Source organism: Ailuropoda melanoleuca, chromosome 2, assembly GCF_002007445.2.
Source record: "Ailuropoda melanoleuca isolate Jingjing chromosome 2, ASM200744v2, whole genome shotgun sequence".
Lineage (NCBI taxonomy): Eukaryota > Metazoa > Chordata > Mammalia > Carnivora > Ursidae > Ailuropoda > Ailuropoda melanoleuca.
Genome location: NC_048219.1, coordinates 29,585,426 through 29,611,191, shown reverse-complemented (window position 1 = coordinate 29,611,191; position 25,766 = coordinate 29,585,426). Strand labels below are relative to the sequence as shown.

General features: G+C 51.9%; 1 protein-coding gene across 1 annotated transcript; it reads right to left on the bottom strand.

Moving 5' to 3' along the window:
• Positions 1-2,136: 2,136 nt before the first annotated feature.
• On the bottom strand, positions 2,137-25,766 carry LEXM (lymphocyte expansion molecule). Its single transcript, XM_019795828.1, has 10 exons — positions 25,717-25,766; positions 24,956-25,043; positions 24,321-24,485; positions 24,075-24,197; positions 19,311-19,448; positions 19,003-19,146; positions 17,274-17,435; positions 16,133-16,258; positions 13,702-13,835; positions 2,137-2,209 (listed from the first exon to the last, which is right to left on the bottom strand). The coding sequence occupies exons 1-10, from the start codon at positions 25,764-25,766 to the stop codon at positions 2,137-2,139; spliced, it is 1,203 nt and encodes a 400-aa protein (XP_019651387.1).

Here is a 25,766-nt window from a genome sequence, read left to right as displayed (position 1 = left end):
GGGAACACAAGCAGGGGGAGTGGGAGAGGAAGAAGCAGGCTCATAGCAGAGGAGCTCGATGTGGGGCTCGATCCCATAACGCCAGGATCACGCCCTGAGCTGAAGGCAGACGCTTAACTGCTGTGCCACCCAGGCGCCCCTGTCTTTCCATTCTCTTAATAGTGTCTTTGAGAAAACAGAATTTTTTAATTTTAATTAAGTCCAATTTAAGAATGTAACGATTTGTTCATACCATACCAAAGTGTGATCTGGAAGAGCAAATAGATACATTTGTATCTAAGAAATGTCTGCCTGATCAAAGTCCAAAGATTTTCCTCCTAAGCTTTCGTAATTTAGGATTTACATTTCAGGTTATGATTCATTTTGAGTTAAATTTTGTATATGATCTGAGTCATTGGTTACAGTTCATTTTTTTGTATATTGATATTCAATCATTCCAGCACCATCTGTCAGGAGGATTATTCTTCTTCCACTGAACTGTCTTTCTACCTTTGTTGAAAATCAGTTGTCCACTGGTGTGGGTCTGTTTCCACATTTTCTATTCTGTTCCTTTGATCTGTCGATCTTTTTTTTTTTTTAAGATTTTATTTATTTATTTGACAGAGATAGAGACAGCCAGCGAGAGAGGGAACACAAGCAGGGAGTGGGAGAGGAAGAAGCAGGCTCATAGCGGAGGAGGCCTGATGTGGGGCTCGATCCCATAACGCTGGGATCACGCTCTGAGCCGAAGGCAGACGCTTAACCGCTGTGCCACCCAGGCGCCCCTGATCTGTCGATCTTGACGCCAGTTTCATGCTACGGAATAAGGTAATGTTACTCCTCCAGTTTTGTTCCTCTTTCTCAAAGTGGTTTTGGCTATTCTAGGTCTTTTGTATTTCCTTGTGTTTTAGGAACATTTTGTCGACTTAAAAACAATAACTGGGATTTTGATTGATATTGCCTTGTGTCTACAGATCAAATTGGGGGGAACCGATGCCTTAGCAACATTGTGTCTTTTGATTCCAAACATGGTATATCTCTCCTTTATTTAAGTCTTCCTTAATTTCTCTTGGCAGTATGTTGTAGTTTTCAGTGTAAACGTCTTATACACCTTTGGTCAAATGTATACCTAAATATTTCATAATTTTGAGGCTATAAGTGGCATTTTAGACTTCCAATTTTTTATTATCACTAATAGAAATATTTGATTCTGATAGATTGATCTTATTTCCTGAAAATCAGCTAAGCTGATTTATTAGATCTAGTTTGCACCTATTTCGGCTCATCAGCTTTTTTGAGGATTCACAGGATTTTTTTTCCGCACAGGCAACATGTCTGTGAATAAAGACAGTTTTACTTCTTCTAAAAATGTCATTCTGACATGAGTGAGAAAGCAACTGCTTTTCGTAAGGCACTCACACTCTGAAGAGTGAGAGCATTTCTCATCATTATTGGAGTTTTGTGGCTGAGTTTTGTGGTGTCCCAGCCTTTTTTTTCCAGGGACAATGCAATCCTGCCACCCTACACAATCTCTTACCAGCAAGAAATGTGAAGGAAATAGCTCAGGACATTGTGACCAACCCCACAGACCCATCTTTGGGCTAGACTCTTGTGCCCACAGGGCCGAACCCCAAGGATGAAACTGATGGTCCCCAGTGGCTGCACACGGCCTGGGGGCCAGCGGCCTCCTCATAACAGTGTTAGGCCCTGCTGAGCTTCTGGAAGCATTCTGGGATGGAGATGGAGTTCCCGAATGGGGCCTACAGCTGTCTTCTGACATATGCTACACTTTTCTGCCTCTTTTTGGATTTTAATAATCAGGGAGCCAAGCCATTTGGCTTTAGAATAGAAGAGGTTCCATTAGTCCATCTGCTCTCGCGTCCATGCCACTGGCTAATTTGAATTCTCAGGATAGTTGATTTTCCCTATCAAAAGGTATCTGGCCCCAGCTGTCCTAGCAGACATCGTGACCTCCAGGTAGATGTCTCCAGCAAAAGTGACCCCACTGTATCCCTCCCCGCTCCCAGGCATTCCCATGTGTCCTTTCTCTAAGACCCTTCCTGCCCTCCTGATTCCCACTCTTACCCTCCCATCCCCAAACTTGTCTTCGGGCCTTTGGGCCCTCTGGTCATCACGGGCTGTCCTTCATATGCAGTTTTAAGGAGTAGGATCTGAATTGTAATCCACCATCGGAGGGCACTTCCCCTTCGTAAAAGGTGTGATCCTTTCCCTTTCAAAAGACAGAGAGAAAGGGAAAATGAAATTGGTCCCTTGGAAGGACATGAGTGCCACCCCCCCAGGGGCACCCAGGGGGGATGAACAGGTACCTGTTGGCTGTGCTTCCCAAGGGATCCTTTATTGGGCAAGAGGACCAAACGGATGACCCCAGCAGCAAAACAGCCAGGTTCTAAAAAGGAGATTCCTTTCCTTTGCATCTAGTTTGGTTCATCAGAGCCCCAGAGCTGGTTTTAAGAACTCCAAATACAAAATCCTAGCACTTGAAAGATCATGTAGCCCACCCCGAGAGGGAGACTGAGGGCCAGAGAGAGGAGAGAAGTGGCCTGAGGTTACCCCGGTGGCCAGAGTCAGGGCCAGAATTCCAGCCCAGAGCCCCTGACCGCAGTCTAGTGTCCCTTGCATTGTTCTGATTCTTTCCTCCAAAGGGAACCCCTGAAGACTCTGGTTTCATCCCCAGAGCCATTTGGAAGATGGCATTTCAAGAAGAACCCTTTGCTTTGTGTATCAAATAGCATCTAGCCGTCATTACATGACACACGTTTATGTGTCTGTTTATTGTCTGTCTTTCATGTAAACTTGCATGGACTTTGATTTCTTTATGGATGTTTTCTCCCCGTGTTTCGCAGGTGCTCCACAAATATCTGTCAAAGGAAGAAAGGTGGGAGGGTGGGCTCACCGGGGTAAAAGAGGCCTTTACTCTCATCTGCTGGGTCTTCACTCCTCCTGGTCCCACAGCCCCTGGCCTGGCTCAGAGCCAAAGCTCTTCTCTGTCCATTAGGACGGCCTCCTTGTCTCCACCCCATCCCACCGCCCCACCCCACAGTGCACAGAGCACATCTTTAAAACCCAAAACCAAACCCTTTTAGTTACTTCCTACTAAAAGCCTTCCGAGAGTCTGGGAGAAAATATTTGCAAAACACATATCTGATAAAGGATCTATGAAAGGAACTCTCGGAACTTAATAGAAGAAAACAGGCAACTCTTTTTTTTTTCAAATGTGCCGAAGGAGAGGTACAGAGGGAGTACGCGCAGAGATACCCGACATCTGTGACTGGCAAAACGCAAATTCAAGCCACAAGGAGCTACACCTCTCAGGATGGCTAACACTGGGGAGGGGGGAACCCCAAACTGACAATACCAAATGCTGACAAGGCTATGAAGCAAGGAGAGCCCACATACGTGGCTGGTGGGAATACAGAATAGTATAGCCATTTCGGAAAACAGTCTGGCAGTTTGTTATAAAGTTATACATACCCCGTGACCTAGAAATCCCATGGGAGATACTTGCCAAAGAGAAACAAAAGCATGTGTCTACACACACACCTGCATGTGACTGTTCAGAGCAGCTGTATACAAAACGGCCCGAACTGGAAACAACCCAGATGTCCTTCACCTGGGAAATGGGTTTTCAAAAAGCCTGCGGTACATCCATACAGAGGAATACAGCCCAGCATTCCAAGGAGCTGCTGTTCCACACGACTACACCGGTGGGTCTCAACAGCATCGCGTAAAACGAAAGAAAAGATGCAGAATTCTACATATGGCACGATTCCACTCACACAACATTCTGGAAAAGGCAAAACTATAGGGATGGAGATCCCGGCAGTAGCTGCCAGAGGCAGGGGGAGGGGAAAGAGATTGACTACAAACGGCACAAGGAAGCCCCTTGGGGCGAGGTCACATTCTGCATCTCGGCCTGCCTTGGTGATCACATGACCATAGGCATTTGTCAAAACGTGTGGAACTATATTCCTATAAAGGGTGAATTTTACTGTACGCAGTGATACTATTATAAATCTGACTTTTAAAGAAAACCTCCCGTGGCTTTTCGCAGGCAGGATAAAGTCCAAGCAGCTGAGCTTGGCACTCGGAGTCCCTGAGGACCGAACTAGCCAGTCTCATCAGCCCTCTTCTCTGCTATTCTCCCTGTACGCACTCCACGCATCATCCAATGTGAGCCATCTCGTCTTTTCCAGACATGTCCTCCGCTTTTTTCACTCCCTGTCCTTTACGCATGCTCTTCTCCCTGTCCTAGAAGTTTTCTCCTCCCTGGAAAGAAGTAAACCCTCCTGGAAAGACCACAGCTTGGAGCAGCTCGACTAGTGGTGCAGCCCTGCTCTGCCACGATAGACAGAGCGCAAAAATGGTCCCCGTCTCATTCTCCGTGTATCCGCGCCCTTTGCGATGTGATGCCACAGCTTCCCCCATCCAGACGTAGAGTCTGCTCGCCGCCCCCTCCCCTTGAATCTGGGCTGGACTTGTAGCTTGCTTTGGCCAACACACTGTGGAAGAAGTCATGGTGTGCCACTCTGAGCCTCGGCTGCGAAAGGCCTTGAACACGGCCTCTCTCAAACCCCTGCGTCCTCTGCGAGAACAAGCCTGGGCTGGACTGCGGAAGGGTGAGTCCCTGTGGAAGGGTGTCTAGGTGTCCCATCCAAGCCCATCCCAGACCAGCCAGCCCCAGCCAGCCAAAAGACCCATCTCCTCCCCTGACCCAGAGCCCATTTTTTAGGGTCTACTGTAAAGTCTTATCACCCCCGAGGTCCCTGTCTGAGCAACTGCGATTTCAGACACGAAGAGGTAAAGCCAAGTCCCACCCCCAATTTTACGTCTTCCCAGCGGCCCTTTCCTCCTCCCGTGTTGACAGCACTCTGAGCACAGCTTGTTGGCTACTTGAATCGCAGGTATCTGTCTGCAAAAAGGCCAAACTCCTACATTACGACGCCGCAGTCCTGCTGTGCCATCTCACTCCATCACTTGCCACCTCCTCTCCTGTGCCCCGCCCGCCCACCACTCAGCCACCCCCAACGAGCCAGGCTTGTTCATCCCTCCATGCCCACGCCAGCAGCCTGGGACACGCTCCAACTCTGCAAAACCTTCCCAGGCAGACTGCGGCTCCTCTCTCTGCACACGCTGCCCCCACTGCGTCTTGCTGGGCCCTCTGTCGTGGACCTGATTCTAAACCAATCCCTCCCCTCTGCCCCATTTGCCTAGGACTTTCTGAGCAAAACCCCCTGGCCCCCTGGCCCCTAGCAATTGTTGGCTTACATTTAACTGGCTCGTCAACCTCTAGGTCTTCCCTGCCTCCTGCCCTCATCCAAGGTCAACCTTTTCCTGCACTCGGAAGACTGCCCCTCCGGCCTGAACAAGGAGTGGGTTCCACCACTTTGCAATGGAATCACCTGTTTCTTCCTTGCCTATCAACCTGGAAACATCCTCAAGCCTCTAGCCCCACCCACTCCTACCAAAAATAAAGGAGGATAGAAGTTAGGAAGGAAGGGAGGAAGGAAAGGTAAAAATATGACCTCCTCTCCTCTCTGCCTTCCCTTGGAGCTTAAGGCCCCATATTTCCTTGGTGCCATGTTGCCTCTATGGCAGTCACCAGACTCCCAAAGTAAATGTGTAGTGGGATTGTGGAGGGAGGGGATTCCGTGCTGAGCTTCCTAAGGGTTCCCTCTTCCAGCCCAAACTCCTAAATCTCCCACCACAGCAGCATATACCAGGGCCCAGGACGTCAGAGGAAACTGACCCGTCGGGGACAGGTGGAGTGAGGACGGGGAGACGAGTCACAGTGAGGGCTTTCTCTGCCTTCACCTGCCTGGGTTGGAAGAGCCTCCCCACCCCCACTCCCCCGGTCTCATCCTCCAGAAGGCCGCGGGGAAAGATCGAGGGAAGTGTCTCGGTGTGGAGACAGAAGTCCTGGCTCCAGTTGCCCTGATGCTCCCTCTTAGCTGCCCTGTCACTCTAGGAAGGGGTGAGCGTCTCCGCAGGAAGCCGGGTGCCGCTAAGGGGCAGAGCTGGTGGTTGGCTCGCTTCTGCCGTGTCCCAGAAGCCAGGATGGGCCTGGCACGCGGCAGCTGGGCCGTGACCCTCTGAAGCCTCCGCGCGTGAATGCCACTGACTGGCAGTGGCTTTTTAGGAAATCGCTCTCCAGATTTCAGTTGTCCCAACTGGAAAACATCGAGAGTCAGGTCTCCCTTTTAAAGTCGTTGTATATAGTAAATGCCTACAAAATCACTTGGTAAGTTATACGTGTGCTCCAAGAATAATTATCGTTATCATTACAAAGATTGGATATTTAGGATTTCAACTTCAGATTTCCGGACAAGGAACATGGCTTTAGTTTAAAATGCGATAAATGTAGTCTGCGTGCTGAAGTATTCAGGAGGAAATGTACCGATGTCTACCGTCTACTTGACACGTATCAAATCACAAGACGACTAATAGAGGAACAAAAGAGGATTAATAGAGGGACAGAAGGACGGAGAGGTAGAAAGGGGCATCATGGAGCAAGAGGAGTAACATGAATGATACACTCTCAGAGGCAAGTGTAGAGGTGTATATGGTAAAAATCCTTTCCATTTTTCTGTCTGCCTGAAATTTTTCATAATAAAAAAATGTCAGATGAAAAATCTTAAAAGAAAAAATAATCTTCTGTCAAATCAAACTGGAAGTTTCCTACGGGCTCCTTTCATGGAGTCATCCAGACTCTGGACCATCTCATCAGTTAATGCCCTGACTCACCCTTTAACAAATATTCCTTGAGCTCCTTCTGTGCAGGCCAGGGAGACTCTAGAGCTCCAGAATCGAGAAGCTGTATCTAGGAGGGACCCCAGCACGCGAATACGTAATTACAACGCAAGGGGGAAAAGTGCCTCGACCAGGGGATCACAAGAGATGGAGAATAGACACTCTCTGGACAAATCGGGAAAGGCTTCGTACTTAAGCGGAGTTGGGGAGGATGAATAGGAGTTTTCCAGACAGGAATCAGCAGGAGGGTGTTCCAAGAACAGGTCACTGCGTGGCCAGAGCATGGAGGGTGGCCTGGCTAGAGCACAGAGCGCTCTTGTCCACAAAGCAGGAGGGTGGGCCAGATGGAGTAGAAAGACCTGGCTGTGAGGCACCTGGCTGGCTCAGTGGGTAGAACATGAGACTCGCGATCTCAGGGTCATTAGTTCAAGTCCCAGGTTGGGTTCGGAGACTACTTAAAAAAAAAAAAGAGGGGCACCTGGGTACCTCAGTCCGTTGAGCATCTGACTCTTGGTTTCGGATCAGGTCACCATCTCAGGGTCGTGGGATGGAGCCCTGCACTGGGCTCCACGGTCAGCGGGAGTCTGCTGGAGATTCTCTCTCCCTCTCCCTCTGCTTCTCCCCCCACTCACATGCACTCTCTCTCTCTAATAAATACATAAAATCTTTTTAAAAAGAAAGAAACATTAAAATCAGAAATCTGTTTAAAAAAAAAAAAAGACCTGGCTGTAAGACCCAGAAAGGTGGCCAGATGGAAACCGTGGTCTATGAGTCAGTCAAGCACATTTATGAAACACCTACCGCACACCCAGCTCTAAAGAATGAAAACCTAAAGGCTACCCTTCCCACACAGGAACTGCATCCAGGCTGCCTCGCTGGAAGCCCAGAACCCTGTGGTCTGGCAGGAAAGGCAGATGAGGCTTGGAGAGTAACAGGTGACAGATCAGCTGTCAGTACACACCCAGAAAGAGATTTCACAACTCTCCCACACACACCGTTCCTCGCATGCACTGGAGACAGCAAGTGTTTGAGGGCGTGTTGTGTTCTGCCGTCGGCGGCCTCCTCCAAAGTCCTGGCCCAGGAGGAGAGGCTGAAGCCCAGGGTCAGAGTCAAGGGCACCGTTTCTGCCCTGCCTCTACTTGGCAGTCGCTTCCTCTCCAAGCCTCACTCACGCACACATAAGGCAGGGGAGATGGCACTGACATTCACCCTTTGCCTTCGATGGCAACTGCACGGCCTGTGAACTTTGTACGCGTCCCCACCCGCAGGCGCATGGCACTAAAACCAGCACACAGGGGCCGCGGGCAGGGTTTCACAAGAGCGAGTCAGCCCCGTGTTGTCAGGATCCAGTGAGAGCCCCTCCATCCTCCCGTCTCCCTCTGTTTTTGCTCATTCTTGACTCCGCCTTTATTTTTATGTGTTTTGATTTTTTTAACTTCTAGAATCAAATGACTTCTTTTGTTTTATTTGCTTCCAATCTTTCTCGTTTAATATCATAAGCAATTAAAGTTATAAATTTCGCTCCAACCGGTGCTTTAACAATATTACATAGATTTTGATACAGAGTTTTCATCGTAATTAATTTCTAAAGAGTGTGTAATTTCAAACTCGACTTTCTCTTAGACCCAAGAGCTATTGAGAAGTGTGCTTCCTAATTTCCAAATACTTGGTTTGGGGGACTATCCTTTTTATCATTAATGTCTTGTTTTATTGTACTATGTTTAGAAAAAGTGACCTCAAATTTTCTATATAGGGTGTTTCAAACTTAGACATTTTTTAATGAGATTTTCTTAGAGGATCGACTTTTATAAATGTTCCATGAGTATCTGAAAATAATATGGAGGTAAAGTACACCTATTCAAATCCTCCAAATAATTATTTATATAGCATTATCTGTCAAATCCTCAAACAAGTCTATTCAGAATTCTCATTATGATTGTGGGAGTTCATCACTGTTCTCTTGGGTGTGTAAAGGTTCAAAGTTATTATAACTTCTTTATGGATTTTATTGTTTATCATGATGAAATACCCAGCTTTGTCCCATTTAATATTTTTGCCTTGAATTCTACTTGGCTTGGTATTTGTGTTACCACTTTTTCTTTTTGTTGTGGGTTACCTTTATGTGGTCTCTCATAGCCAGATGTATTCTTACGTACTTTGTCTTCCCCTTTCTTGAGCTCTCCATGCTAATTCATTTTCCACATGATTGGAATATATCTCCCAGTACTATTTTCAGAAAAGACACATTTGGTATATAACCTAAATCCTTGTGCATCTCTAATTACCTTGCACATGAATGACAGTTTGGCTGGATAAAGAATTCTATACACAGTGTTTTCTGTCCACGTGTCAGAAGAGAAGCCCAAAGCATGTCTGATTGTCTTTTATTTAAGTTATAGTTTATTTGTCTTTTTAGAAGTGATACTTAAAAGATTTTTATTTTACCTTTGAAACTTGGAAATTCCACCACATTTTAAGTGAACCGAATGCATACATTAACTTATCTCCTTCGTGAAATCCCACTAAAACAAGAGTAAAGGAATAAAAATTTTAACAGCGCATACTCACAGGGACAAAAAGAATAGTAGAAGCAGCTGGAAAAAAAAATATTTTGGAGACTAACAAAAGCAGATGGAAGAATGGTAACTAACTTAACAGACCCAAGGAAGCTAAACCCTAAGCCAGTAGAAGATAAATTTAGGAATTCCCTCACTCCAGCGGCTGAAGAACCGGCAGCACCAGGTCTCTCTGCAACTGAGAGAGAAAGTGGAGCCAAAAACAAGGCTATTGATTGAGAGTCTGTGTAGTATTGGTTTCCCTCCCCACTCCCTGCAGACAGACGAGAGCCGGACCTTTCAGTGGGGTGTTTAGTTAGACATGAATGCACAGCCGAGAAATACCAGACATTTGAGAAAAATTTCTGAGATGGAATATTGAGGCCAAAACAAATATACGGGGGGTGGGGTGGGGAGAAAACGATTTGATAAAAGGAGACAATGTTGGGCACACTTGTCTTAATAATATCTTCAAAGTATGAGCAAATGTTGTATCCATGAAATAAGAGAATAGGGTTACTAAAACATTTAGAAAACAAAAAAAGAGCAATTAGAAAGTAAAATATAAATCAGAAAATGAAAAACTCAGTGAGTGAATGAGAGAACATTTCTGGCCACCCGAAAAAAATCAGCAGCTCAGATGTACCCAGGATGCAACCAAGCACAGAACAGGCTTTTCAAATGAATCAGTCAGTGAAAGTGGTTATCAGGGAATCCTTTTTCCCACCTTTGACCTATCTACTGTGCCTTGTGACACGGTCCTCCTGACCCAAGAGAGAGCCCAGGTGGGTCAGGATTACATGCACAATGCCAAATCAGAACCCCAGGGAGAATCACGCACCAGCCTGACAATGAGACACCCACGGGATCTGCTGGTTGGCTTCCATTCAGTGGCATTCATAGGCCTTAATTAAGCCTGACCATATCCCTGTAGGTTATAAATCATTCCCATTTTACAGATGGGAAAACTGAGGTCTGAAAAACAAAGCGTGACTCTAGGCTGGAGATGGGTCTATTTTTTTTTTAAAGATTTTATTTATTTATTTGACAGAGATAGAGACAGCCAGCGAGAGAGGAAACACAAGCAGGGGGAGTGGGAGAGGAAGAAGCAGGCTCATAGCGGAGGAGCCCGATGTGGGGCTCGATTCCATAACACCGGGATCACGCCCTGAGCAGAAGGCAGACGCTTAACTGCTGTGCATCAATGGGGAGAGTTACTGTTTTTCCAATATCGAATCTTTCCATCCATGACATGATATTCCCTCTAGTTCTTCAAGCCTTTTCCTACATCTTTTTGTAAAGGTTTATATTTTTCTTCATGTGTGCCTTAACTATACCTTACTAAGTTTATCCCAATGCATTTTATCACTGGTGTTGCTACTAAGAATGAGATCATTTTTTTCTTCTCAGTTATGTTTTCTATGAGTTATGGCATCAGTATCAGAGGAAACTCTTCACCTTTACAGTTTTAAAATGAATTCTCTCGGACTATTTTAGGTAAACACATTATAAACTGTGATGATTTGTCCTTCCTTTAGAGCTTTATTTCCTATTTGTTTTTCTTGTCTTACCGCATTCGCTGGACCCTCCACAACACTGTTGAATAATGCCGGTGACACAAGCAGCCCTGTCTTGTTCTTGACTTCATGAGAAGCCCTTAGCATTTTACTATTGTATTTAATAGTTTGGCCTCCCCTTTAAAAGCCCCTCCCCATCCCCCGGGACGCAAATGCCCTCCTATCTCTCACCCATCCCTGTCAAATTTCCTTCTTCATAGATACTTTTCCTTAGGTCTTTGACAGCAGAGGGTGAGTTAAACTGCTGTCGTTTCCTGGGTAATGTGCACCCTCAGCCTCTGTAAAGACCTTACCCTTTATATAACTAGAACATCGAATTCCGCCAGGGCACAGCAGCTGCTAAGGGACAGGGAAGGTGGCCCTTGCAGCATACCTGCCAAACAGCATCCACAGGCAGAGCACTTTACAAGCATCCTCTCCGTCAGTCCTCAAAGCAGACTCTACAAGGTGGGTTGTTTTGTTCACGCTCATTTTTCAGAGCAAAGTCTGTCTCCAAGTAACGCGTCCTAGGTCACAGCTAAGTAGCAGGCAGAATTCTACACCAGGTTACAAAGGAAGTCCTATAACCCCACAAGCCTGAGTCTTGGGTGTGATCACAGTGGTGAAGGGGAAGCTCAGACCCTAGGAGAAGGCAGACGTTCAGGGGAGAAAGCTGAGGGTCTAATGGGGATGGGGCATCCTTCCCTGCCCTGCAGGGCTTTGCTGAGCAAACAGTATGGAATGGAGCTTTGCCGACAGGGTGGCCGGGGAACAGTGGCCCTACAGGAACTAGGGCAGGGCGTTCTTCTTGGGAAACTGAGCAAGTTGCTTGCAATAGGGGGAACCAGTGAGAAACCTGACATCTCCTACCACAAAGCCCAGAGAGATCTCGGAATTGGAGGCACAAGTAACTCAAAAAGCAGGTGCAAGACCAATGGCTGCAAACAGAGGGAAAGTTAGACACACACACACACCACTCCTTGTGCACCCCGCAGAAGACTAGAGGTTTAGTATGCAGAGTGGCTCCAGAGCAGGGAGACTGGGCACAGTGGAAGGTAGGCAGACAGACACCCTCATCAGAATCGAGGAAGTAGGTAGAAATCCATACATTGCTTGGGATCCCCCGCCTCCTCTGCCTAAATACCAGCAACCACATTCACCCACCCCAGGACCTAGGATCATTTTCTGGAGAAGCTGAAAGCACGGAGAAACACTGACTCAGGACCAGACCCCCATCATCTAATCACTCCCGGTGAACCCACCAACTGACAAGCCCCACCCAGACTCACAGCGTTGTTTAGTGCTTTCCTCTTAAACACGAACAAAGAAATAAGGAACTTGTATTGTATGGTGACTAACATAATGTAATAAAAAATCATTAAAAAAAATAATAAGGAACTTGGAAGAAGGGCAGACCAGGCAGGGAGCAAAAGGAAACTGAAGGGAAATTGTCATTGTTATCTTCAGATCAAAGAACAATGGCATACAATACACTGAACTGGGGGCTAGGAAAAGAAAAGAAAAGAGAAAAAAGAAAGGAAAGAAAAAGAAAGCAATCCACAACGCTCAAGAGCTCTTGCAAACTATAAAACATGTAGCCAAAGTTTCAAAAGGCAATAGTAGGGTTCAAAGATAAAGGCAAGAGAAATTTACCAAAGAGTAGGATGGAAAAGGCAGAGATGGGAAATAAGAAAAAAACAAGAAAGCGAAAGCATCAAACCAGGATATCTAACCTTCATCTAAGAGAGGGGAGAGAAAGCAGAGGGGAGGAAATCACCAAAGACAGAAATGCAAGTAGTTTTCCCAGAAAATTGTCCCAGATGGAAGGAACCCACTAAGTACTCAAAACTATAGGGGAAAACACTCACACTAGGACTATTTAAGACTAAATTTCATCATGAAATTTCAGCACACAAAGGACAAAGAGAAGATCCAAAAGCTTTTAGAGAGGAAGATGCAGATTGCATACAAAGGACAGAAAACCAGAATGGCATAGGAATTCTCAGCCGTGCTTGAAGCTCAAAGGCAATGGAACGACGTCTTCAAAATGCTGAGGGAAAAATATTTCCAACCTAAAATCTTATTTCCAAGCAAACTCTTGATCAGTTCTGCAGGTAGGAAAAAAAATTTTTTTTCAAGCCTGCTGTCTGTTAAAACCGTTACCTTCCATTACCTTTTCTTAAACCGCCCCCCCCAAAGGGCCTAAATCAAGGAGGAAGACACAACGGGACTATGTTGCTAAAACATAAGCATTTAAAAGTTGGCTTTCCCTGAGCAATCCGGTCCTCACGCCCTCCCACATTTGCTGACAACGAAATGACCTAGACGTGCATGTTTATTCACATTTTAACATTTCTGAAATTGAGATAATGTTGCAACTGATGGCAGGAGCTAGCATTTGCAAGCTGCTTTGTAGTTAGCCTGGCATTTCATGCACCTTTTCTCCTCAGGCTTCACCACAGTTTACCAACCCCATCATGAACACCAAGAAACAGATTCTGCATGGCGAAGCCACCTGAGTAGCATCTTGAGTCCCTTTTCCTTACTAGGAGCTTTAGACAGAGCCTCTCATTTGGGGCTCCACGTCCTCTGCTCATCTGACGGTTGAGGGAAAGGAGGCTCAGAGAGGTCAAGGGAGGTGCCCCACCTCACACAGCCAGTAAGCAGCACGGCCAGGATCTGAACTCTCTCCGCTGCCTCACTGTTGGGCTGGCCCTAGAGGCCGCAGCTGTTCCCATGGGAAGCGAGCACAAGGTGGGGGGGGTAGGAGGGAACCCCAGTCCCCCCGCCCCCCCGCTCCGAGTAAGCCCTTGCCCCTCTGCTGGAGCTCCAGGAGCACTCACTGCATGAGCCTGTCCCTGGCTGGGTCTGAGGGGTAGCGCTTGGAGCCGCCCAGGAACAGGGACCGGTAGCGCCGTCGACAGTCCTTGGTCTCCGCCAGCCAGGTGTTGAGGTAACGGCCCACACCTACGGGGTTCTGCACCGGGGAGAGGACGGCAGGACATTAGCAAGCCAGAGCCCTGGCTTGGAGACGTGAACTCAGGCCCCCCACTCTCCCCACACTGCTCCCTACTCCACCTGTTATGGGTTGAACTGTGTCTTCCAGAGAGATGTGTAGGAGCCCTAACCCCCCAGTACCTCAGCGTGTGACCTCATCTGGGAACAGTTGCTAATGTCATTGGTTACGACGAGATCCTACCTGAGGAGGAGGGACCCTTAATCCAATGAGACTGGCGTCCTCATACAAGAGACACACAGGGGGAAGGACAGCCCTGAGACAACGATGACAACGACAGAGGCAGACTGAATGACACATCTACACGCCAAAGAATTCAAAAATTGCTCGCCACCACCGCAAGCGGGGAAGAGGCCAGGAAGGATTCCCGCTGCAGGCTTCAGAGGGAGAGGCCCGGCCTCCAGGCTGTGACGGGCTAAATGACTGCTGCGGCAAGCCGCCTCGTTTGGGGAACTTTGTCAGGGCGGCCGGAGAACGTTAATACACCGTCCCTCCCGGAGGCCCGGGTCGTGGATACGAGAGGCGCCAACAGAGACGTTCAGAGAGGAGAGGCCACCTGCCCAGACCAACCAGCGAGGGTGGCAGAATGGCGGGCCGGGGACCCCAGCACCCGCATAACAGCGGTGCCAGCGGCGGCCTGGGAGATGCCAGGAGCCAGACGGGGTCTGATGTGCTGCCCACAAGGGAAAGGCCTGTCTCGTCGGGGAGCCAGCTCCCGGTGGTGCACCTCCCGCCCTGGGGCAGGGCGGGCTCAAGCCTGGACCCTGGACCTCACCTCAGCCCCTCGCACTCCGGAGTGGCCGGCCTTGCGGTAGCAGCATCTGGCTCTTATCCAAATACCTTATTTGGGGTCCCCTGAAGGAGGTGCCGGCTTGGGGTGAGGAAAAGCAGCTTGCAGAGAGCTGACCGGCTGGTCCTCCTGAGAATCAGGCAGGGTGACAGGGTGTGGGCCCAGTGGGGGCCAAGCCATCACCCCGGGAGATGAGCTGGTGGGGCGGAAGAGGGGTGCGAGAGGAGGCAGCAGGAACCCAGTGCGAAGGCAGGTGTAGGGGTGCAAGTGGAGGCAGCGGGAGCACAATGGGAAGGCAGGTCAGTTACAAGCAGGACAGTCCCCGGGTAAACCAGGAGGGACCTAAAGAATAAGCAGTTGTCCGAAGCCAGGCAAAACTAAGCCGCGCTGCTGCAAGTCGGACGAGGCTACCTGACGGGGAGGGAGGTGTGTGTTGTGGGGCTCCCGGGGTGCTGGAAATGTGCTCTTCCGTGCTCTGGGGGCTGGGTGCACGGATGAGTCCGTTCTGCAGCTGTTCATGGAGCTGTTCACATAGGATTCATGCATCTCTCTGTGTGATTATTAGAACCCAATAAAAAGTGCACTTAAAGACTGAGGGCAAGAGTAAGAAACAGGATGAGGTCGATGGCCAACGGCATTTGTGTAAATTAAGAAGACACGCACATGCAACCCGAGAGCTTAGTTGTTTTACAAACACTAACGAAAGCTTACATCACACATGGGGATGGCTGCCTCTGGGGACGGGGAGGGAGACCAAAGGGGTCCTTGCTCAACCAAGGATGAGAAGGGGGCCAACTCCACTAGCTGCCCCAGAGGCCCCAAGACAAATACAAAGAGAACGGAGGGAGCATTCCCCGGGGAAAGTAAGGGAACAGCTCTGGGGTGATGTCCCTTAGGACAGTGGTTCTCAAAGTGTGGTCCCCAGGGCAGCGGTGGCAGCAGCATCACCTGGGAATGTGTTAGAAATTCAAATACCCAGGGGCGCCTGGGTGGCACAGCGGTTAAGCGTCTGCTTTCTGCTCAGGGCGTGATCCCGGCGTTATGGGATCTTCTGCTATGAGCCTGCTTCTTTCTCTCCCACTCCCCCTGCTTGTGTTCCCTCTCTCGCTGGCTTTCTCTATCTCTGTCAAATAAATAAATAAAATCTTTAAAAAAAAAAAAAGAAAAAGAAATTCAAATACCTAGGCTCCACTACAGGCTACCAAATCAGATGCCCTGGCACGGCGCCCAGCAATCTGTGTTTTAACAAGCCCCCCAAGAGGATGCTGATGCCCACTCAAGTTTGGAAACCAGCGCCGTAGAGAAATAAGATAGCGGGAATTGGTGTTTGTCCCTTGGGGAGAAAGAAGTGGGTTCGGGCTCATACAGAGCATCAGTTCCAGGGGCAAGGAGGGCTTGGGGCTGCCTCTAGAGGCAGGAGAGGGTTCTCTGGTCATCACCACGTAACTCCCACCCCAGACCCACTCACCCAGCTTCCCAAAATCATCTGGTGGGCCTTTAAGCCCATCCACTTGGAAGACAGAAGGAATGGCGGCTGGTTGACATGTTTGCATTCCTTCTTTGGAGGAAGCCACGAACCAGGACCAGATGTGGCCTAGGGGTAAGAAATGAAAGCTGAAAACTGGAGAGGTCCGGCAGTAGTCAGCCCGGGGCCAGGGCAGGGGAGGGCTCCTGGAGGCTGACATCATCCACTTGGCAGCCCTGGTCCTTGAGCCGAAAACAGTGGACGGTACCCAGCCACCTTCCCACCCACCAGGAGCCCATCCTTCCAGGGATAAAGGGGTCCTGTGGTGCCCTCATAAGCCATGCCACCCACTCTAACCCCACCCATCAGCCTAACACCTCGTTCCAGGTTTCTAAGGGTACCACGGCCTGGCAGGGCCATAGAGGCATTTCCAACCTGGAAAGTGAAAGCCACACGGACTTTGGAGCTAGACGAGCTGGCTTCCTTCTCATACTTGTTGGGGGAGCCTGGGCAAATTCCTTCCCATCTCTGGGCCTCAGTTTCCTTTGGTGAAATGCAAATGATAACTCCCACTTTGGGGTGCCTAAAGGTGCCTGGCCCAGAGCAGGCATTCAGGAAATGTTGGCACCCTTTTTCATTCCTCTGGACCCTCCTGTTTTCCCAAGCCCTAAGCAGTTCTCCCTGAGGGGGCAGGCCATGCCTGGAGGGGGGGCTATCCAGGTCACCGGCTGCCCCACCCCCAGAGAGGAGCTCAGCGCTCCCTTGGAGGGAGCAGGTGGGCAGTCCCCTGTCGGGGTAGACCCCTTATTCACACTCTGCCCTGCCCCATGTTCCCTTGGCGTCTCTGGGAGAGAGGGGCACTTTGTAGGATCCAGGCCCCACACTGCCAGCTCCAGTCCTTCACCTCTAACTCTCAAGCCACCTGGTTATGCTCAGAAGACAAGCGAGTAAACTGAGCCTCAGAGAGTGGGAGGGACTTACTCAGAGTGACAAGACTGGCAAGGCCAGGACTGACACCCAAGGCTGAGCTTTCCCCTGAAATCTCCAGCCCCATCCCACTTCAGCCCCACAGGACAGCCCCCTCCCAAGAGAAGAAGGAAGGAAGGTCATTTGGCAGCGGGGGGGGGGAGTGTTGGACACTGACTAGTTTTCGGGGACACTGGCTAAGGGTAGCCCAGTAAATCCTTTCTGTAGGGGTTTCCGGGTTGCGAGAAATTTTCGAAAAAACCCCGCGCTTCTTATTGTGACGTGAGTTAAGTTCTTCCACGAAGCTTGTAAAATTCATTAGTTCTCGGGGCTTTTTTTTCTGAGAAACAGAAGAAAAACAAAAAGGTGTCTGTTAGGCCAGGAAAATCCAAGTGCTCTCTCTGGACCCTCAGCAGCAGAGAAAAGCAGGTGACCACACAAGGAGGCCTCACCCTCCGCCCTGCGTTCCCACATCCCCAAGCTGGGTGGGACAGGGGCGCGGCCCCGGACAGGGGCAAGGGGAGTCTCACAGCGTCTCTCGCAGCCCGCACCTCCGTGCCCCCGGACAACGTAACCATCATCCGTTTGCAGGGTCCTTCATTTTTGTGCCATTTCAACAGCATGTACGGCCTTAGCCCTGTTCTCAGCAGGCACAGTAGCCCAAATAGCTAAAAACCAGCGTGATGGGGGAACACGGAGGGCTCTTAGCGCTGCGAAACTACCCTGTGGGATACAATCATCATGGACACATTTGTCCAGACCTGCAGAAGACACGATCCCAAGAGTGAATCCTCAGGTGGACTGTGGACTTTGGGTGACAATGATGTCAGTATATTGTACCGCGTCTGTCCCTCCGGGGTGGGCTGTGGCCCGTGGGGGACGCCGGGCGTGGAGGGGGCAGCGAGGATACATAGGAACTCTGGACTTTGTGCTCACCTGTGCTGTGCCTCTAAAAATGCTCCAAAAATTAAAGCCTGTTGTTTCTTAGATAATAAAAAAACGTGATCATGCGGCCCGGGCCCAATAAGGGTGCAAGCAGGCTGGGGGCCTGTGGAGGGTCCCAAGGTCCCGCTATGCTGGACGGGACCACGTCAGTAGCTGGTCATGGGGCCATCTGGGAGGCCCTGGCGAGGAGCCGGATGGGAAGGCTCATTCCACGGCGAGCCGCCAATTGGTCTGAAGTCTATCAACATTTCACCACCAGCAGCCGGTCCTCACCACCTGCCGACACTCAGTGTGGTGTTTACTCATATTGTGTGTCCTTTTCCACTGGCATAGAAGTGCCACAGGGACAGTCATCCCTGCGACTCTGGCCTGGCCCCAAACAGAAGGCACCGTGGAGACAAAATGAGCAGGCCATGGGACAGAGACCTACCTCCGGTCGCTACGAGGGGAGACAGCAAAGCCCCCCATGCCACGGCTTGCACAACAGCAGCGTGACCGGTGCGGGAAAGGGGAGCAGCGAGTTAAGAGTCTACCTCCGTTTGCCCGTCCTCCCCGCCTTCTAGGTGCCTGGCTCTAGGCGTTAGCACTGCCGCTAACGTGGCCAGAAAACTGGGCCTGTGACGCCTGGCAAGGGCTTCCAAATAGCCGGGCACCCACACCCGCACCATCAAGGACCCCGTGGTCCTGTGGCCGGTTTTGCATCCAGCCCCGGCATTGTGACCCCCATGCGTCCTCGGCGGTTCGTGCAGGTGAAGTCAGACAGACGTGCTGGCGCTCAGATCCCAGCTCCGCTCCTTCCCAGCGGCGCGGCCACCCCACTTCCTCACGCAACACAGGGAGCCACATGCCGCCGCGGCTGCGTGGGGAAGTGAGCACACGGGGTGGGGGTGCTCCTGGTGTCGGGGAGCGAGGCCGGCCATCCTGCTGCAAAAGCATGCTCCCCGCCTCGCCTGGGTACACACCTCCACCGAGTAATGTCCATAAGGCTGGGGCTTGCTTCGCGCACCAGAGAATATATCGTAAAAGCCGCGGGCGCCCACGGATTTCGCCAGGTATGCCTCAATGCCACTTTTGAAAGAGTAGGTGCCTGGTGCCAGACCACTCCCCTGGAACAGAACACAGATGACAGTCCCCTAGGAGAACTGCTGATGTAGGCCCATCGCCCCCTGGGGGCTCAGTTTCCCCATCTGCCCCGGGAGCCCCCCCCCTGCCCCCGCCGCCCCAGGACTATGCAGGAAGGCAGGCAAGTCCCAGCCAGGTGAGGGGGTACCTGATGAGCCATGGGGGGCGCCTTGTTGGTCATCCGACACATGAGGCCCTCGGAGCAAGAGCGGCCGCAGGCTTTCTCCTCCAGCTTTGTGTATGGGTTGCCCTTCACCCCATAATTTCCAGGGCCTGGGTAGTAGTTCTGTGGGGGGAGGGAGGGACAGAAAGGTCCTCAATCCTGCTCCTCATTTGGGGTGTGTCTGAGGAAGAGAAGCCCGTGACAGGGGAACAGGATGTTCAGGGCCCCTGTGTGTCAACCACCCCCCAACACACAACATGGTTGGTCTCAACACAGCTCCGCCACTGTTCAATCCTTCAGTTCCAAGTTCAGACTCTTCCCCAGGCCCCCCTGGCCTGTCCAACTGATTTCATACTGCTCCCTGCCTACATCCCACACTCCAGCCAAATTGGGTTCCTTGCTGGTCACCAAATACATACCATCCCGCCAACCTCCTAGCCTGTGTTTGCTTGTGCCATTACCACCACCTAAAATGCCCTACCTGCCCTCTTTGCCTTGCAAAATTTTAATTCTGGGGCACTTGAGTGGCTCAGTCGGTTAAGCATCCAACTCTTGGTTTTGGCTCAGGTCAGGATCTCCCTGTTGGGAGATTCAGCTCCTGGGTAGGACTTCTCGCTCAGAGGGGAGTCTGCTTCTCCTCTCCCTCTCCCTCTGCACCCCCCCAGCCCCACTCTCTCTCTCTCTCTCAAATAAATCTTTAAAAAGGAAAAGAAAGGGGCGCCTGGGTGGCACAGCTGTTAAAGCGTCTGCCTTCGGCTCAGGGCGTGATCCCAGCGTTCTGGGATCGAGCCCCACATCAGGCTCTTCTGCTATGAGCCTGCTTCTTCCTCTCCCACTCCCCCTGCTTGTGTTCCCTCTCTCGCTGGCTGTCTCTATCTCTGTCGAATAAATAAATTTAAAAAATATAAAAAATAAAAAGGAAAAGAAAAGAAAAACCTAATTCTGCAAAGCCAGCCAAATGTCATCTTTCCTGGGAATGAAATCTTCCTTATTACCCCAGACAGTCCCTGGTAGTCTTAGAAATGTCACCTATTACACCCTGCATTTGCATGAATGGGGTTCTCACTGTGCTACGAACAGTGCTATGACCTGGAAGAATCTGGAGTTCTGGGTTTAAATCCTGGCCCTGCTGCTTCATAGCTAAGTGACCTCGGGCATACCACTTAGTCCTTCTAAGCCTCGTGGTCCATAATTGTAACATGGAGATGGTAATACTTTTCTTCCAGGGTAATGAGGAGGAAATTAAATAATGCCTATAAGACCTCCTGCACGGTGCTCAGCCCATACTGGGCACCAACCCCTAAGTCAGGGAGGGCTGCCTGTCTTGGGGGCCAGGAGGAGAGGTTGAGTGGGTAGGAGAGATGGAGAACGGCAGCTGGAACGAGGGTTTGGGGGTTCCACTGCCAGGGTGGGAAACCTGGTCTCTGTAGGTGGAGTGAGGGGAGCCTCCTGGAGCGCAGGTGGGTAGGTGGGTGGGTGTGGGGAGGTAGTCCTTGAATGAAGACCTGAACAAGGTTTGCTGCTGCGCTGCACCTCTCAGCCACACGAGGTCGCTGTCGCGCCACGGATGGCTCAGCCCTGTCCATCTCCGAGGGGAACCAGCGCTGGGGAAGCAGCCCTACAGGGCCAGATGGAGGGGCAGGGAGCTCTGCTGTGGGAGTCGGGCCACTATGGCATTAGAGGACAGGATGACACGTTGCCTCCTTCCGGGGCCGAGGTTCCCAGTGTGCTCAGGAGAAGAGCCGCCGGGGAGGAAGCTGGGCGCCTGCGCGGTGTGTTAGGTGCTCCAGAAGCCTCAGCACGTTGGTCCTGGAGGTGACCCGATGGGATCAAATCAGCACCATTTGCAATTAGCAGATGGAGAAACTGAGTCTCAGAGAGTCAGACCTCGAGTCCAAGGTCCTACCTCCAGAAAGGAGCAAGAGCTAGGGTTCCAACTGCAAAATCCCAGCCCTTCCTGAGCTGTTTTGCAGGCACTTTGTAAGTCCCCGGAGCCAGAGGGCCATGACCTTAGAAGGGCCGGTTACAGCAGAGAGTGACCACTGCGCCTGGAGTCCACAGACTGTGCCGAGCCCAGAGCTCTGGGCTCATCTCTTCCCTCAAGCCTGCAGGTTTAAAGGTGCAGTAACACACCTGGGCTGATGTGAAAGTCCATGATTTTAACTGGAATGTTGGCTGTCAGCGCGTCGGGGACCCAGGCAGCAGTGATTAATTCTCGGGCAGGTGTGTGGGAATGTAGGAATTGGCACAGATTTTTTTTAGCTGGACCAGTGGAGGGGTCGGCACTCTGCACAGCGGGCATCTGTAGTCCAGAGGAGGCCATCTGGCTCCCAGCCCAGGTCTCACAGCAAGAAGACAGAAAACGAGTCTTGGACATGAGATTGCCTTCTGCACCCCCCGGGGCAGGGCCACCTCCTTGAGCTCGCCGTCCAGCCCTGAGCCCAGGAGGGCAGCTGGGAGAAACCCGGCAGGGCCTGGGGGAGGTTACTGCAGGAGCAGATAGGGGGACAAAGTGGGAGAAGAGCCAGCTGGAAGGGAGGGCAGGCCATGCAAACTTTCACCCTACTCAGACAACACACACAGACACCCCGGGGCTGGGGGCTGGGGACTGGGGGCTGGGGACCCGGGAAGAAAGCATTAGACTTGTCCCTCTGCCACCATCTGGGCCGGGTTCCAACATTAGACTCTGTCCTCCAGGGGCCGTCACGGAAGAAAATGCCAGTGAGCCCGCCTGTGTGTGAAGTGCAGTGCCTACGTGCGGACGCCCTTGGATTCAAATCCTGCTTGTGCCTCTCATAGCTCTGTGACCCCGGGGTGGTTGCTTGAGCTCTCTGTGCTCGTTCGCTCCTCTGTAAAGCAGGGATGATGATAGTGCCCACTTCGCGGGGTTGTTGGGGGGATTAGGTTAACTGGCACACTCCGGTGCTTAGGACAGCACCTGGAGCGCTGCAAGTGCTGCGTTAGGCGTCAGTGGTTCTTACTTCAGATTGGGAGGTAATGACTCAGGTTGAAATGCCTCGGGGCCTCCCCCTCCCTATGCTGCAGTGGCAGCTTCTGTGCCCGAAAACGCGAAGAGTCATTTCCAGGCTTCACGGTGGTAAGGCAGAGAGAAAGGGCCTGGCTTTGGGGATGGACAGTCCCTGCTTGCCAGCCGTGCAGCCTGAGGCAAGGGGCTCCCCCTCTCTGAGCCTCCAGGGCCTCATCTGGAGTGGACGCAAACACTTAGCATGTTTTGGGACAGCAAGTACTTAGTGGGCCTGCGTGTACTTATTCAGTCCACAAATACCAACTGTGCGCCCACTGTGTGCCCAGCACTGCTAAGACCTGGGAATCCCACAGTGAGCCGAGCAGGCAGACGTCGTCTACCCTCAGAGGCTGATGTCCAGTGGGGCAGAAACCCTAGACACACAACCACGATCGGGACTCCTAGGAAAGGGAGATGTCTGTCACCTCGTGGGGGTCAAGCAGGCTTCCTGGAGGAAGTGACCTTGGAGCTGACAGCTGAGGGTTGACCAAGGGGCAGCTGGGGGGCGGGCAGGGGGAGGGAGAGGAAGGACACTACTGGCAGAGGGAATGGCGGGAGCCAAGCCCCCGTTGAAAGAGCTTGGCTGGTTTGGGAGCTGGAAGGAGACCAAGAGCGTCCGGTGCGGAGAGCACCGGGGCGGGGGACGAGGGCCATTCAGTAAACCGCAGTGCGCGGGCTGCTCCAGGACGCGGTGACTTCTGCCTTCTCCCTCGTGCCCTTACTGAGCTTGAACCCCACTCTGTTCTCCCCACATGGGATGATCGCCCCCACTCACACGGATGCCACCCCACCCCTCACCACCATCACCTCCCATCTGGATGCCTCCAAGCTCCACCCCCAGGAGCAGAGTACTCCTCTGAAAATGTAAATGAGGCCCTTCCCCTGTCCATGCACTCCACTGTCTTCCCACAGCGCCCGGAATCCATTCCGAAGCCCCCACCTTGCTGCAAGGTCCTGCCCTCTGGCCCTCACTCCCTTGCCATCTCTTCTCCTTCCGCCTTCACCTCCCCCTCTGTTCACACTGGCCTCCTGCCCTCTGGTCCAACTCCAGGCCTACGCCTGCTGTTCCCGCTGCCTAGAACGCTCTCCCACAGCTGCCGTGACTCTCCAGAGCTCACCTCCTGCAGGTTTTGCTCAAATGTCACCTCCTCCCAGAGGTCTTCCCTGACCACCCTATAAATTGCACCCCCATCACTCTGTACCCCTTCCCTGTCTCATTTTTCCTCACGGTCCTGATCGTATAGGATTTGCTTCTCTGTACCATTGTTTCTTCTACTGGGGCCCCAGTTCCAGGAGGGGAGGGGCCTTGTCTTCATCACAGCTCGGTCCCCAAGCCCAAGAACAGTGCCTGGCACTTAGTGGGTGCTCATGCGTTATTTGCTGGCTAGACAGATGGACATATAAATGGATGAATTTGTTGAGCACCTAATGTATGCTGAACTCCGTTCTGGGGATTCAGAGATGAACCAGACCCATCTTTGCCAGCAGGGAGCTCCTGGGCAGGTGGGGGAGACAGGCACAGGGATATACAACAGTCCCTGGGCTTGAGGCTGTGATACTGAAAAGCAGAAGGCAGAGGGCTTTGGGGGACTCAGAGGAGAGCTTGGCTGAGCCTGAGGAGGAGATGGTGTGAGGAGGGGCATGTCCAGCACCAGCCAGGCTGCATGCTCTGCAGACAGAGGGGAGGGTACGTGGGCCCCTCCCCAGTACATGAGGACTCCTACCCCAATGAGTCCTCGGAAGCGAATCTCCCCTGAGCTGAGCAGCCCCCGGGTGCTGCAGGGTTTCTCCTTCAGCTGTTCTAAGAAGTCTTTGAGGTTGTAGGAGCCGGGCCCCAGCTTCTCCTTCTGCCCCAAGAGAAGAAAGCAGAAGGTGACAACCTGCAACTTGGGAATGTCCACCCGGGAAGGAGTCTGGAGGGTGGAGGCATTCCCTAAGGGAGGAGCTCAGCCGGGCCTGGGAGGACTCACTTGCAGCTGCTTCTCTTTCATGATGGCCTGGTACTGGAAGTGGGGCAGCTGGGTCAGCCGGACGGCTTCCTGCACCCTGGCCCAGCCTGTGCCCACCTCCTTTTTGAGCTTCTTCTTGCTAAAGCAGGTTTCCTTGGAGCCGTAGGTCCCAGGTCCTATGTGGGACTGAGTCAGAGCACGGTCACACCCACCCAGTCTGCCCACAGAGTGACTTCCTCCCCAAGCTGCCACCCTGAGCTGGGGGGGCGGGAACAGACAGTCCGACCCCGCTGTGGCCCCTACCCCTGGTCCCGAACCCGGCACCGAGGGGCATGGCACTCAAGGTACCATCACAACAACCTCTGCCATTGATCCCCTACAACAGGGAAGGGTAGCACCTCGTTGGTAGCCCACAGCCAGTTCTTGCAGGAAAGTAAATGGCCCCCCCCGGGCTCTGTGGCCCCAACCCATGCCGTCCTCACCCAGTCCTGCATTTATCAACACATCTATGGACCTGGCTCTGAGCCAAGCTCTGTACTCCCCACTGGGGGCTTAGAGAGGCATAAGGCATGCCCCTGACACAGCTCAGCAACACCCCAGCTCCGCGAGGCGCTCAGAGGGGCAGAGGGGACCGCAGGGAAGCTGTGCAAACTCACCAGGTCCACAGAATGAAGCCTGGAGTACGGGGCCTCCGTGAAGGTGCTGAACTTCTTCCGGTTGGGGTACACGGCGGAGACATCAAACCTAGGGAAGGACAGAGGCCCAGTGAGAGCCCGAGGCCTGGCCCCGGTCCTGGTGTGGGCAGCTCTGGGGGGTGGCAGGGTTGGCTTCCCAGGGGAGCTGGCCAGTGGAGAAGGAGCAGGGCTGCTCCGACCCCAGCGTCTCTGTCTTTCCGGCTTCTCTCTCCCTGGACACCACCCTTGCTGGTCCCTTCCCCTCTGCTGGGGGCCTTAACTCAAAAGTCACCTTCTCCAGTTCCTCCTCCAGCTTGCTTTCTCTCTATCACTACCCAGCATTTTTAATATATTTTCTTTCTGCTTTATTATCTACTCCAACCACCCCTCCCCACGAGAATGCTAACTCCGGATTACAGAGGTTTGCTGTTTGTTCACTGCTGTGTCCGCAGATGCTAGAACTGTGCCCGGCACACAGTAGGCGGTACACGTCGCTCCTATAAATGTTCGGGTGAAGGACCCCGGGGCTGCGATCCCGCCCACCGCTCTTCCGCGCTCTGCGCGCGGCCCATAGGAGGTGCTCCCAAAATGCTTTCAAATCTCAAGGATGGTGAATGAGCCCCAGGCACAGGTGCAGCAGGTGTGACCCGGAGAGAAAGGCGGGCCCCCACCCCTCACTGCCAGCCCCCTCCTGTCGCTCCCTCCTCCTCCAGGCTCCTGGCCCTCCTGGGGGGGGGGCGCACCTGTGGCTCTGCACCCCGAAGGGCGCCCCGCTGAACCACTTGGTGCCCAT